This window comes from Ochotona princeps, chromosome 3, assembly GCF_030435755.1.
Source record: "Ochotona princeps isolate mOchPri1 chromosome 3, mOchPri1.hap1, whole genome shotgun sequence".
Taxonomy (NCBI): Eukaryota; Metazoa; Chordata; class Mammalia; order Lagomorpha; family Ochotonidae; genus Ochotona; species Ochotona princeps.
In genome coordinates this window covers 76,908,018-76,924,164 of record NC_080834.1, presented here as the reverse complement: position 1 = coordinate 76,924,164, position 16,147 = coordinate 76,908,018, and the positions used below count along the sequence as shown (strand labels likewise).

Below are 16,147 nucleotides of genomic sequence, written 5' to 3'. Positions count from 1 at the left end.
TTTCAAGAGGAACTTACTCCAATCCTCCACACACTTTTTCAAACAATAGAAAGGGAGGCAATCCTTCCAAACTCTTTCCATGAAGCCAATATCACCTTAATAGCACAGCCAAACAGAGAAACATTAGAACTACAGACCAATATCCTTGATGAATATAGATGCAATGATCCTCAACAAAATATCACCCAACAGAATCCAACAGCACATAAGGCAGATCATTTACCCAGACCAGGTGGGATTCATCCCAGGCATGCAGGGATGGTTCAACATCTGCAAATCAATAAATGTGGTACATCACATCAACAAATTGAAAAATAAAAACCATATGATCCTCCCAATAGATGCAAAGAAAGCATTTGATAAAATCCAACACCACTTCATGCTGAAAACCCTAAGCAAGATAGGCATAGAAAGAACATTCTACAACACAATCAAAGCAATTTACGAAAAAATCCAATGCGAGCATCATACTAAATGGGGAAAGATTGGAAGCCTTTCCACTAAAATGTAGAACTAAACAGGACATCCACTGTCACCACTACTCTTCAGTATAGTATTGGAAGTCCTTGCCAGAGCTCTTAGGCAAAAAAAAAAGGAATTAAAGGAATCCAAACTGGAAACAAGGAACTGAAATTAGCTCTATTTGCAGATGACATGATTATATCAAAAGGCTTAGTCAAGAGACTATTGGAACCCATAAGAAACTTTTGCAGGGCAGCAAGATACAAAATTAATGAACTGTACAAATTAATGGCTCTAGTGTACACAACTATTTCCATGGCTGAGAAAGAAACTATAAGCACAATCCCCTTTAAAACAAAAGAAAGGAATCTTAAATACCAAGGAATTAGACCAACTAAATATGTGGAAGATTTTGATGATGAAAACTATAGAACATTAAAAAAGGAAATAGGAGAAGACACTGAAAAATGGAGAAACTTACCATGTTCCTGGATTGGCAGGATCAACATCGTCAAAATGTCCATCTTACCAAAAGTAATATACAGATTCAAAGCAATCCCAATAAAAATCCCAACAATATTCTTCTCAGAAATAGAAAAGAAGATACAAAAGTTCATCTGGAAACACAAGAGACCACAAATAGCCAAAGCTATATTGAAGAATAAAAATCAAGCTGGAGAAATCACAATTCCAGACCTCACGACATACTACAGAGCAGTGGTCATCAAAATAGTCTCGTACTGATACAGAAACAGAGAAGATCAATGGAACAGAATAGAAACACCAGAAGGGAGCCCACACATGTATAGACAACTAATCTTTGACAAGACAACTGAACACAATCCAGGGAAAAAGCCTGGTCTATTCAACAAATGTGGTTGAGACAACCGGATAACAGCTTGCAAAATTAAGAAACAAGACCTACACCTGTCCCATTATAGAAAAATCAACTCTAAATGGATCACGAACCTAAATCTACACCCAGAAACCATCAAGCTATTAAAGGAAAACATAGGAAACACTCCAATACATAGGAATAGGGAAAAACTTCATAGAAAAGGCGTCAAAGGCAAAGACAGTCAAAGATTAACAAATGGGACTACATCAAACTAAAAGCTTTTGTACAACAAAGGAAACAATAAAGTGAAGAAACAACCAACTAATGCAGAAAAATTCTGCACACTACACAACTGATACAGCACTAATATCGAAGTTTTACAAAGAATTTCAGAAATCCAGGGACAGTAAAAAGGGTGAAAGAAAAAACTGTGAAAAATGGGCAAAGGAAATGAACATTTTTTTCAAAAGAACTGATTCAAATGGAAAGAAAAGATACTGAGGCTCCCTAGCCATCAGGGAGCAAATCACACTGAGGTACCACCTAACTCCAGTGAGTTTGGCCTACTTTCAGAACTCTACTAACAATACCTGCTGCCATGGATGTGGGGAGAAAGGCACCCTCCTTCACCGCTGTTGGGAGTTCAGGCTAGTACAACCACTATTGAAATTAGTAGAGAGTGCTTAGAGAATTGCAAATAAACCTGTCACATGACCCAGCTATCCCACTTCTAGGAATATACCCAAAGGAAATGAAAACTGCCTTTGAGAAGGGAAGCTGTTAATCCTATATTTACAACAGCACAATAACAATAGCAAAGACATGGAATCAATCCAAATGCCCGTCCAAAGAGGAGTGGTTAAAGTGGAGTAGCACATCTACTCCATGGACTATTACTCTGCCATTAAAAACAATTATACCTTTTGCAACTAGATGGTACCAATTAAAGATCATTATGCTCAGTGAAATAAGTTAATCCCAAAAGGACAAATACCATATATTTTTTTTAATATAATGAAACCATCATGCCTTTTGTTTTCTTTTCATCACCCATGCACTGGTTACTCAGTGACGTGCTTAATCAACTCTATGGTGCTGTATTTTTTTTCTTTTTCTTTTTCTTTTATCTTCATACCTGTTATTGGGTTCATGGGTTCTCATTTAAGGGAATGTATAGTGAAGAAGTAACAGACTACCATATCCAGATGTGAAGATAAAATATGTACCCCTACTTCCAAATAAAAAATGGACCCCCAAAGAAACTGTTAGACATACCTACACAATGGGTTTATGGACTGTCATTGTCTGTATCATCAAAGTTCGGGCCCACTTAAATAACAGACTGATGGAATTATAACTTGTGATGAAGGACTATACTATTTTTTTTTTTTAAATTTTATTATTATTGGAAAGCCGGATATACAGAGAGGAGGAGAGACAGAGAGGAAGATCTTCCATCCGATGTTTCACTCCCCAAGTGAGCCGCTACGGGCGCGCCGATCTGATGCCGGGAACCAGGAACCTCATCCGGGTCTCCCACGCGGGTGCAGTGTCCCAAAGCATTGGGCCGTCCTCGACTGCTTTCCCAGGCCACAAGCAGGGAGCTGGATGGGAAGTGGAGCTGCCGGGATTAGAACCGGCGCCCATATGGGATCCCGGGGCGTTCAAGGCGAGGACTTTAGCCGCTAGGCCACGCCGCCGGGCCCAGGACTATACTATTTTAACAATATAGGGAAAATCAGTCAGGGAGTGGAAATTTGGGGGTGGAAATCGCAGACCCTACATGATTGTATCATAAAATCAAAATTAAAATTAACAATTAATTTTTAAATATCTCTTAAAACATGCATAACAAATCAGAATAAAACTGCTTCTCTACATTTTGAAGACCTTTATATTACAGCTTTAAATACTAGAAGCAGTGAACTTGTTTGCTTTTCTAGGGAGATGACACCAGAAGCAAGTGAAGTGTCAAAACGTTTACTAGGGGGCCAAGCACGGTGGCCTAGCAACTAAAGTCCTTGCCTTGCGCACCCCGGGAACCCATATGGGTGCCGGTTCTAATCCTGGCAATCCTGCTTCCCATCCAGCTCCCTGCTTGTGGCCTGGGAAAGCAGTTGAAGATGGCCCAAGGCCTTGTGATTCTGTGCCCACAAAGAAGAGGCTCAAGGCTCCTGGCTCCTGGCTTCGGATCAGAGCAGCTCTGGCCCGTTGTGGATGTTAGGGAGTGAATCAATGGATAGAAGCTCTTCCTCTCTCTCTTTCCTCCTCTCTGTACATCTGACTTTCCAATAAAAATTTTAAAAATCTTTACAATAATGTTTATTAGGGATTAATATCTAACAGAAAGATTGAGTAGGGAGGGTTAACAGTGAACCTAATAAAATATCAGGCCAAAAGGCAGGATCTAGACAAAGCAAAGACTTTCCATTCATGGAGTCCTATGCGCGGTGGAAATAAAATCCCTTCATTTCAGTCATGGGCCACAGGAGGGGTCCTCCCTCCTACCACTGCCTTGCTCTGTCACTGGCCTGGAGTCATTCACGTCAATAGCACGACCTCAACTGATAAAGCTCACAGTTGAAAGCTGCCAGATAGCCACACTAATAGATTGGCAAAGAATCTTTTTGAAGGAGGAACTGAGTAATGACTTTCCACTGTGAGCTATAGCTTGCTATTACTTCTTCATCTCTGTTCTATTATTCCAACAGTACTCATCAGCATTTCCAAACCGATTTCCCTTTCACTGTATGTGGCTATCTCAACTCATTAGTAAGTTTACTCAAAATTTTACCATAAACTCTAACAGAGATCAGAAAGGAAACAGGGGAATATCCTTTATTATCAGCAACAGCATAAAATTCAAATAGCTATGTAAATCCTCAGGCAACAGGAATAAACTTTAATTTAAAAAAAAACGAAAACATCAGGCATCAACAGCTCCTATAAATTAAACTAAGTAATTTTTTAAATGGAAAAAACAATTACAATTTGAAATTTTTTTAAGTAATGAAAATAAATGCCACAGGAACTCAACCTTTAGATTGAAAAACATTGTCTTTTGTGATTAAGTAAGACAGGGCATGGTGCTAGGACATAGTGGTAACACTGTCACCTATAGCACCAACATCCCATACAGGCAACTTTGGTGGCTGGAGTCTAGGCTGCTCCACATCTGATCCAGCCCCTTGCCAATGAGCCTGGGAAAGCAGCAGAGACAGCCCAAGTGCTTGGGCCACTGTACACATGTCAGAGACACATTAGAAGCTCCTGGCTCCTGGTTTCAATCTGGCTTAACCCCAATAGTTGTGGTGATTTAGGGAGTGAACCAGAAGATGGAATACCTCTTTCCCTCTTTTCTTTCTGCAGCTTTTCCTTTTTTAAAAAACCAAAAGTCACAATTATGTAGCATTGCTTACACAAGTAGGAAGGTACACATAAAATGCATGAGTGCCTAGAATTAGCGGATTTTAAATCAGACTTTGGAATTCATATTTGAATCCTCTGATTTTAAACCTAAATTTAAATAGAAGTCCAAACATTTAAGCTTCTTGAAAAAAACTGTTTCATTATAATACTCACCAGTATCATATAAAACACATTTCAAGGACACTTACCCAGCACAGTTACAGTTGTAGAGGACTGGGCATTTCCAAGTGGGAAAGTAACAGCTTTGCATATGTATTTTCCAGAATCAGAGAATCCTATGTTGCGGAGAGTAATTGTTGCATCATTAAGTGATTCGTTTTTAAAGAAGACTCTTCCATGATATTCTCCTTGAACAGAGAATCCATATTGAGGATGATGAACTGCTATCGTTTGTGAACTTTTGCCGTGTATTTTCTCCCATGAAATTTGTGTTATGGTTTCATTTACTTCAATTAAACACTTCAAAGAAACATTCTTTCCCCATACTGCTGTGACATGCGGCTCCACAACAATTGGTCCAGCTAAAGCACCTACTGGGGGAGAAGGAAACACACACAGTTAAAAAACAGAAACCAAAAATCTATAGTTGCTGAAATGGAAAGTTGTTACGCCAACATATGAGCTCTCTCCATTTAGATTTATATATCCATTTAAACTTAAATACACACAAATGTTTATGACTGAATAATGAAAAAGGAATGGAAACAGCCAGATGTTCTTTAGGTTGGATGTTAGATCCAAAGAATGAATATTAAATACATGACATCTGTCAATATGTATTACAGGAGGAAAAACACAAGACTGGTACCGGCTTGGAAGCAAACCCTTATCCCATCAAGGCTGGCATAAGATCCAGCCCTGGCTGCCACCCTGTTATGTTGTGAGACCTAGACACAGAAGATCCAGTCAGACCATGAATAGATTCCCAACACAGATACTAACAAGTAATGAGGCGATGTCATTTTCTAAGTTTGCTCCCTTTTTTTTCACAACAGATAATTCAATCATCTGACATCTTTCAAATCCAATATAACACTAGAGTTACAAGTGTAGCAGTAGTGAGCATTTAGCATAGGCAGCTAAGATGTCCTCACCACCTATCAGAGTTCCTGGGTTAAATACTCAGCCCCAACTTCTAAATTCCTCTTACTACAGATTCTGGTCAACAGCAGTAGTGAAGTAAGAAATTGGATTCTGGACCTATGCAACTGTATTATAACATAAGTAAATTTTTAAAAGAAAGAAGAAGGAAAGAAGGAAGGAAGGGGAGGAAGAAAGAGACAGAAAAAATGGAAGGAAGGAAAGGAGGGAAAGAAGAAGGAAGGAATTGGGTTCCTACCACCCACATGGAAGATCTGAATTGAAGTCCTTCATCCCAGACTGCAGTTCAATCCAGTCCAATCCTGACAAATGCTATCTCTCTCTCTCTCTCTTTCTCCTTCTCTTCCTTCCTCCCCCCAATATGTAACTGAAAGATAATTTTGTTGAAAAAAAATCTATAAATTTATGCAGTGCTTTCCATAATGTATATTTTCTATGAATGTTTTTAATCATATGCACTGAGTTCAAAATTCAGAGACGCAAAAATCAATTTATCTTTTAATTTCATTTTCCACCAACTCTAGGAAGGAGCTCTATATCTTATTTTAGAGGATTATTACAATAAATGTTTCTGTAAAAGATTTTTAAACAGGTCAATTTCAGAAAAATACTACTGAACAATACTTACATGCATGCAAATTCATTTATTCTCTATTTCAAGGTAAAGGAAAAAGATCCCAGAGGCAAAAAAATGTTAAAACAAAATACCATTAAAACAAAATACCATTAAACTACTTCCACCTCACATTTATTGCCTTTCTAAAAGCCATGGAGTAAATTAATTTACTTGGAAGGAAAGCAGAGCAACATTCATTGAGGGGAACGCAAGGAAGGGAAACAGAGAGGACTGGAGAAAGGAGGGAACCAAAGAAGAACGGCAGGAAGACATCCAGGAAAGGCCAGCAATGTCATAAAGATGTTGAGCTGCCTCTGAGGAAACCTGGAAATCCAGAGTGTCAGGCAGTCAAGTCCCACCAGCTCTGCTTCCAATTCAGCTTCCGCCTCCTCATTCATCAAGGAAAGCAGCCACCCAGGTGGTAGATTGTAATGAAGTTCCCGGCTCCAGAAGAAACCTGACTCAGACCTGGCACTTAAAGCCAGTTAGTAACTTATTAATAGGATGAAATACCTCTTACCCATTCTCAGCTTTTCAAATACATGAATAAATGTCTTTTGAAAGATATTCATGAATAATACAGCCAAGCAAGATGCTATTATTCATTTACAAATATATCAGAAAAAATAAAAGTCCACAGTTCACCACTCTCATATATAATCTGACAAAAGAAAAAATACTCTAATAAACAAAAAAAGTACTAAAAACAGAAGTCTGACACACAATTGACAGATATCTTTATAAAGGATACTTTTAAAAGGATATAAAAGCATGCAAGTATATATCACTGACAAGATAATCAGAAAAAAATGTGGGTGGGCCTCAGGATGGGGCGTCTCATGCCTGGATCCCACACGCCAGCCACCATGTGCACATGGTGAGCTGTCCCCGGGCCTGCCTGGGCTCTATGGGCTGCTCCCTTTGGGGTGAGTACACCGAGGGATGATGTCTCTGTGACTGGGTAGGTCCAGAGCCCACCCACCGCCCTCATTGGGCGGTGAATGGGATTGGGGAGGGGCATGACCTTGGGCCTGGGGGTTTAAACTTCCAGCAGCTTCCTGGCTGCTGGTGGGCCTCAGGACGGGGCATCTCATGCCTGTATCCCACACGCCAGCCACCATGTGCACGTGGTGAGCTGTCCCCAGGAGGGGAGCTCTGGGGTTTTGGTTCTTTGAATCGCTGCTTAGGTAGTTCCAGGTTGAACCCACTGTGCTTCTGGGATGTGAGTCAATCCTAAAGATTCCCAATGACAGTAACTCTTCCTTTGAAGAACTTGTAATCACTTCACAATGCTAGCACTGAACACCAGTTCATGCAAAAGCTAAGGCTCGGGGCTTGTCCAGCAGCATATCCTATTACCTAAAATGATGATGCATCAGCAGACGGGTCACATTAGGCAGGGCCATGACATTAACTAGCACTCGAGAACCATATCCGGGGGTAGATTCTGTGGGGGATGTGTGAGCCAAACCCTGTGGAAATTCTAGCCCCACTGGTTAGCTCAAGAGTTTGGGTGGTGATGGACTAAGCTAGGTGTGACCAAGGAGCCTGCCATCAATCACAGGTATAGGAACCTGCAACAGACTGGACTGGTCAAGGCAGCATCCTGAGTAGGGTGAGGGGTGGGCCGGGCTGCAACATTCACCAGCTCATGAAAGGCCAAAAGGAAAGCCATTCTGCGCCAGGCACTGGCCTAAAACCCATTGGCATGTATGAGAATTAGGTCTGGGAGGGGATAAAGAGGAGAAACTTGGGAAACTCCCCTGGTGAGCCATAGCTCCCACTGGTGAACAGGTGGTCCAGACCTGGGGGTCGGACAAGCTGGGCAAAGTAGCTCCAACAGCTGGCTAATATGTGAACTGGTAATGGAACGGGGTGTACCGGGCAGGACTGAGCAAACCTTAGCTCACAAGCAAAACCAGAAACCAGCATGGAGCACAAGTCATGCCGAGCTAGGCTCTTGCACCTACTAGTCTGCATGAGCCAGGGATGTTAAGCCACAGTGCCTAAGGCAGAGGCCAGGATAGGTGAGGGACTGAGCTAAGCTGAGTCAGAGCAATCACTGGCATGCGCATGATCTGTGGTTGGGAACAGGCCCGGTTGGGGAGCTAAGAGGACACCCTAACTGGGTTGAGGTTCCCACCAATGGGCACGTGGAATAGAATGGGGGCTGCGTTCTGATCAGGAAACGGTTGTAGTCTCCCTTGGCACGATTGTGGACTGGGACTGGATGCACCAGGCTGAGTCAGAGCCCAACACCGTCTGGTGTCCTGAAGGACCAGGGGAGATGTGGGACAGACTAGGCTAGGTCTCAACCCCAATTGAGCCATATGTGAGCGATATGTGAGCCATATGTGGGTATGGACGAGCCATGGCTGGGCTGAAACATCCAACAGCAAGAGCCAGATTGGGGTGAAGACCAGTCAGGAAAAGCCATTGTTCCTGCTAGGACAGGAGGTGGACTGAGTAGGGCTGGCTCATGGACCCACTGGTATGCGCAAAATCTGGCACTGGGAGGGGTTCTGATGGGATAGCCTGGGCAACTCCTCTGGCAGGACACAGTCCCTGCAGGTTAGCGCAAGAAGCATGATAGGTAACAGCCCAAAAAAGGCCATGGAAAGTTTCCCATTGGCATACATTTGGCATGGGTCGGGGGCAGACCAGGCTGAATCAGTTCACGTCATCCACTGGCAAATCCGAACACCAGAACAGAGTGTGGGTTGAGCCAGGTTTGGTCACAACAAAAACCAGTGCACAATATGGAATGCTAAGGTGAGGTTGACTGTACCGGAAGTGACCGCAGCACCCAACCAGTACACGCATGAGAACCAGGAAGGGAGGGGGCAGAGCCGGCAGGAAGAATAAGGGCAGGGGGGTCCCCTTGCCGGAGAGCTACTCCCGCTGGAGAGCGTGGGCTGGGATGGGGGCAGACCAGACTAAGCAGGGCTACAGCATCTGTGCACCTCATGTGGATTAGATCAGGGAAAAGCCAGGCTGGGCTGATTGTTCCCACTGGTGCAAACAAAAATCAGAGTGGGTGAGGATTGTTGGGACTTAGGTGCAGCATCAGCTGGCAGAAGCTGGCACTGGGGGCTAATTCTGTCAAGTCAAACCACAGAACCACCCGAAAAGTGCATAATCCGGGAGTGAGAGCAACCTGGGAGGGAAATAGTGGGCTCCTCCCTCTTGGGTTACCACTCCCATGGGAGGGCATGTAAACTAGGCAGGGGGTGCTGGGGTGGCTAGACAGAGAGGCAGTCAACAACAGCCTTGAGGGCTGGATAGTTGAGCTGGTTAGACAGAACTAAGCTTTAATACCCATCGACATGTACAAGAGCCGAATGGGATGTGAGATAGACTGGACTAGTCTGCTACACATACTGGCAAACCAGGGTAGGGGGCGGGCCTGGTGGGGGTTATTGTGGGTCGCTCCAACTATGCTGCAGCTCCTACTGGTTTACGTGAGGGCCGAGTATGTGCTGGGCAGAGAAAGGCTGGACTGCAACATCTGTTGGTTCCAGTGCAACTTGGGACTGAAAACAGAACCAACCCAGCAATTGCAACCACCAGTTGATTAGGGCGATGGACTGTGCCAGGTCCTGTGCTTGCCAGAACACACAACAATCTGGTCTGGGAATGCCTCAAAGTTTCTTTGGGGATCTCCCCAATCGAAATGCCGGACTCAGAACGCTAACCAAGAAAAGACAGAAGACAGAACAAGTCAATCAACCACCTCAGTAATATGTTGGCAGCAAAATACTGGACAAATGGAGACTCTATGATGGACTATGTCAATCAGTGGATTCTTCAACGATCTCATTGTGCTTGGAGTGGCGAGATTTGCAGCGATTCATAACTGGTGAACTATGAAAACCACTTGAGCAAGTATCTCAGAGCATGCCCCACATCCGGGACTTGGGGTGGGTGGGAGAGTGGGTGGGGCTTCTCCCTCAATATCCCCCTTTACCTCAGATATATGAAGGAAACGATATGGAAATAATAATCTTGACCCTTCCCTATAGCCCTTGAACCCTTTTTCCCTAATTAACTATGTAAAGATTGTCAAAAATATAACAAAAAATCAAAAAGAAAAAAATAAATAAATCTTTAAAAAAAAGATAATCAGAAAAAATGTGCTTAAACATGTTTTAAACAACAAAAATTCTACAAAAATATTTTCAAAGATCCTTTTTATAGTAAATTAAATTTTTTCTCAAATTAGTGACCATCATCAAACTAAAGTGAAAACGAGTCACAACCACCCAAAAATGATCAGGATAATATTTTGCACATCATTACCACTGCTAACCTGGGTCTGAAAATTCAAACCAGTGCAATAAGTCACCAAAAAGAAATAGGGAAGGGTTAATGTTAGAAAAGTAGAGAAACAATCATTATTTGAGAAATCTAATACCCAAAAAGTCCAAGAAGGTCAAATGAAACATTTCAGAACCAGTAATGTGGCTGGCTTATGAAGACAGGCAAGGTGGAAAAGAACTGTCTGTATAGCCAACAGGTTACAAGAGGTGGTGTCTTTATAAATTTATCACAGAAAAGGTTTAACTGGTATTTAAACGATAAGCAATACTTAAACAACCATGAATAAAATTGTAAATAATCTATAAAACTGACTACTGTTGGGATACATAAAAAGTCATGTCATGTTCCTGGGTGGGAAAATGTATGCACCCATACACACCAGTTTTTCCATATGAATACACAAATTCAATGCAACACTAGTGAAAACTGGCAAAAAAAAAATTTGGAAATGATTAGGAAAAAGAGCCAAGAAATATTTCAAAAACAACAATAACATGGGTTAAGAGGCAAAATATTAAAGAAAAACATAATGAAGTCTTTTATTAGCATAAATAGTTGAAAAGATGCCGACATATATAAAATAATAATGCAGCATTAAAAAGGTTAGTATTTTAATTCTTTGTCCTTTGCTGTCAAAAATCATTCATAGGAAGTAACTGTCATAATACAAAGGAGACTGCCCTCTCAGGGAAGAGAAGCATTATGGACTGAAGACTCCTGACTCTACCGTCTGTCTCTCTAACTCTGACACAGAAGGACATAGCAGGCAGGCAATCAATCAACTGCAGGAAAATGAGAGGAATCACCTAAGCAATCCCATCTGTTAGTGCCTAGGAACTGAACTTCCCAACTCACCAGAACTCAGAAAAATCTCTGTGTAAACCATCCAGTCTATATTTTGCCTCAGCAGTCCAAGGTGACTAAGACAGGTAATGACAGAGTAACATCGGAAGGATGCCACTAATTGTACCTCCTCACAGAAGAACCGTGGCTATCATTTAAAAAAGGGAGTGTTTGCCTTTGGAGACAGAGACAAAGACTGACCAACTATTCAAAAAAATACATATATGTATTTAAATTAGTAATACATAAGTGAGAAAACTTCTTTCTGAGATGACAGCAAAGCGAAACCAAGACAATCAAGAAAACAACAAAGAAGAAAAAAAATTTCCTTAAAAAATAAAAAAGTAAATATTTTAAATTAGTAATGGTCAGTTTAAAGTAATTGGCTTTACTAGCAAATACATATTAATATAATTAGTTACTTCCTTTTTCATTTCTTATTTTAATTTCTATGGGTAAGTGAAATTTATTCTTGGTTTTCAAAAAAATTACAGATGGTTTATGTTGCTTTGTTTTACCTTTTACATTTTTTGAGTAAGGCTTTCTGTTGTTCTTTGAGTATTCATCATCTGGCTCTACAGTCAAAGAGCTTCGGATTGTAATACTTTTATGTTAGCTAGTAAGGAATCTGCTTTTTGCAAATTGAAGTGTCTAATACATTTTCATTCCCAGATTAACTCCAAAAGTTAAAAAGAAAGAAATTCTACCATTTACAACAAAATGGTCCCAACCTCAGACCAGTATGCTCTGTGAAATAAATCACAAAAGGACAAATATCACATGTTCTCTTTGATATAAGGTAAGCTTCACGTAAAATACAAGTTCAATAGATGTATATGTAAACAAGTATATGAATTTATTTATCTAGAAGTTCTATATAATTGAGGCAAGCAAACCATGAACTGGAGATACACTGCAGTATGCATCTCTACTTCTGAATTAAAGACAGACTCCCATTAAAATGTTAAATATATTTTGATGCAAGAATGCTGGACTTTATATCATTCTCTATAGCTACAATGTCAAGACACACTTTAGGGCCCGGTGGCGTGGCCTAGCGGCTAAAGTCCTCACCTTGAACACACCGGGATCCCATATGGGCGCCGGTTCTAATCCCGGCAGCTCCACTTCCCATCCAGCTCCCTGCTTGTGGCCTGGGAAAGCAGTTGAGGATGCTCCAGGGCTTTGGGACCCTGCACCCGCATGGGAGACCCGGAAGAGGTTCCTGGTTCCCGGCATCAGATTGGCGCAGCACCGGCCCGTAGCGGCTCACTTGGGGAGTGAATCATCGGACGGAAGATCTTCCTCTCTGTCTCTCCTCCTCTCTGTATATCTGGCTGTAATAAAATGAATAAATCTTTAAAAAAAAAAAGACACACTCTAATAGCAGAATGATGGCTTGAGACTGCTGAGGGACTAAACTCTTGTTACAATATGAGGAAAACAGTGGGGGGCAGAAGGTGGAGAAGGGTGGAGGAGGGTGGAAGGGGAACTCCCTGGGCCTATAGACCTATACCACAAAAATAAAGAATTCAAAAAAAGACCATTTTTATCATGATTTCCCTGTGGAATTTTTAAATTGTAAGAAAAAAAAATCACTGTGGTCCTTTAACCATCTATATTAAAATGCCTCACTATTCAAGAACTTGCAAACAGTCATTTCTTATAAAGGTGTATTTCACTACAAAGCATAAGGGTCCTAGATATATTTGCTATACATATTTGCTATTAATTAAAGAGTTAAGTTATTTAAAGTCCACAATTACTGGTGATTTCAGTCTGGAATATAGGAGCCAGCACCGTAGCACATTCGGTGTGTGTGACAAGGCATCCCACACCTGAGTGCCAGTGGCAAGCCAAATACATGAGGACTTGCGCCATCTTCTACAGTTTGCCCAGGCCATAAGTAGTAAATTAACACTAATGTGAAGACACCAGGACTCAAACCAGCACAGACATGGGATGCCAGTGCCACAGACAGCAGCTTGACCCATTATGTCAAAATGCCAAACCCTCAATATTTTTAAGACATTAATGTATAAGTTGACCAAATGCAATCAAAATCTGCAGGGGACCGTGCAGTAGGTGTAGATGGCACGAAGGTGTGAAGAAAACAGCTCCCCTGCTTGGCAGGGCGCGGGGGAGCTTTCAGCTGTTTGGCAGGGCCCGGCGGATTTCTCTCTGACCACCTTGATGCAGTCTCACCACCTTTTTGCATGAACACTCAAGCACCCTGCTAAGAATCCTGTAATCTATTGAGGCATTGTTTGCCCCTGTGAGATGGCTTTGGCAAGTAATATGAGCTTGAGAGTTAATGTTACTGATAATGTCTTGGTGAGTGGGCCTTTAACTGCGCACAGGAGTACAATTAAACCCATGCCATTTCTGGACACCTTGTTGTGTGCCTACCCATTGTCCTGAAATCTGGCCCAGACATATAGCATGCCTTCTGGGAAATAGCTTAATAAGAATTTTACAAACTAACAGAATTGATGGGAGTATGAGTGGAAACTGCTATGGCAAAAAATATAGTTACTGTGACCTTGCCTGTCCTTGCAACTTTTAGAGCACAGAAAATGTAGCTGTTTTAGCCGCTTTTATAATTTTTTAACTAGAGGAAATATAGGGCAATTCTACTAACGTCACAGAGATATACTTTTGATTATTGTTTAATTGTTTATGGGGTTGTAGGGTTTGCAGTTGTAGGGGGATTTAATGTTTGAAACTTTTTGCCTTAGATCCTTATGTTCTTTTTCTTTTGATGTATTTTTCCCATTAAGTGATAGATTAAGTTGTGAAAATAAAATGTAGTAGGTAGGAATGTTTTACTGATTAGTAGGTAACCATCAGTGCCTCGGCCTTGGAATTCTGGCTGTCACCTAATGGATACTTCTGAAGAATGAATAATGGTTTGCTTTAAAGAAACTAATTATAGTAACTTACAGAATTATCTTTAAGAGCACCTGGTTGACCATGAAGTAAAAATTAATTGAACATCTGTGTATGCTGTCTTAGTTCTAAAGTTAAAGATAAAAAATCAAACGTTTGTGCAGAGGCTAGTGATGTGTCTAAGTAAATAAAAAGGACAGCTTCTTCTTGAGAATAAAATATATAGCAAGAAACCACCAAGTGTCAGTGTGTGTCTTTCTTTATCGCCGACTCCACACACCCTTCCCGAGCTCCGAACTCTCGGCTGGAGCTGGACTCCAGCAAAAATCCCATCAGAAACTGACAAAATGTTTCTAAAATTCATACAAAAAAGCAAATTTTGGTGACCTGGTATGAGGCAAATATTCATATGTTTTAGCAGTAAAAGTAAAATTGGTGAGCTTTATCAAAATTAAAAATTGCTGTTCATCAAGACACTCTTCATCCACTGATTGGGAAAATCTTTGTGAAGGTGTGTTTCTGATAAAGGAGTTATAACTGATGAAGATTAAAATAAAGAACTCTAAAATATTCTTAAGAAAATAAGCTAATACAACGTGAACAACGCATTTGAATAGACACACTGCCAAAGAAAACACATTAAGCAAGTGAATGAAAAGATGTCCAATATCAGGGAAATGTAAAACTATAAATATTCCACCACCTATCCATTAGGATGGCTAAATATTTTACAAAATGACTAGATCAACTGTTTAAAAAAATTAGATGCATTAGACCTCTTCTAGATTGCTGGTTGCACTGTAAAATGGGGCAACCATACTGGAAGAAACATAGCACTTTCTAAAAAGTAAACAAATACCTGATGATTTACCCATATTACTCTTTTGCCTTTACTTCATTAGACAAGGAAACACCTTTCCATACAATGTCTTTTTACACATATGTTCATACCTACTTTATCCAAGATAACCCAAAATGGGGAAAAAAATCAAATGTCCATTAACAAGTGAATGAACAAACAATTGGTGGTATACTCAAATAATGAAATACTACCAGGCAACAAAAAGGGATATCCAATCACTTTCCTATACACTGGCAATGAACACGTGCAACATGAAATTTAAAACAAATTATTATTTATACTGGTAATCGTAATACTGAAATATTTGAATTCTTCTGACTTTCACAAAATTCCCTTGCATTTCAAATTTTCTACAGTCTCCGGATTAACTGCTTAATTCATCCATAAATTAACTATACAAAAGTTCAGCAGTTTCAGCTTAGCCGAAGGAAAAGCCTCACTAGCCGCATACAGCCTTTCTTATTCTGTACACTTCTATAATTTTCATGTCTCATTTTAAGTCTGTCGTAACTTGGTGACTTAAAAAGTGATGTGCCTCAGTTTGCTTTGAAATGTCTAGGTTCATAATTTTTATTTTGACATAATGTTCTTCCACTGTCCTTTCATTCTGAAAATATTTCAGCTTGGATATCAAATTATATGGGCACACTGCAACATCTACTGCCTTATGTTTCATTTTCTTTTTAGATTACCAACTACTGGATGTCATAGGCTCTACTATTTTCTAAATTATACAACATGATTAAAATTCAGTGATGGAAACGTGCTTTTTTCTAAAATTCACCTT

General features: G+C 40.6%; 1 protein-coding gene across 2 annotated transcripts in view; it reads right to left on the bottom strand.

Annotated features, from left to right (window-relative positions):
- The window catches only part of NECTIN3 (nectin cell adhesion molecule 3), a 117,461-nt gene that overhangs the window by 82,177 nt on the left and 19,137 nt on the right, over positions 1-16,147 (bottom strand). For both annotated transcript variants that reach the window (XM_058661852.1, XM_058661851.1), the window contains exon 2: positions 4,918-5,259. In XM_058661852.1, coding sequence (XP_058517835.1) covers positions 4,918-5,259 — 342 coding nt within the window. The remainder of the gene's footprint in view (positions 1-4,917; positions 5,260-16,147) is intronic.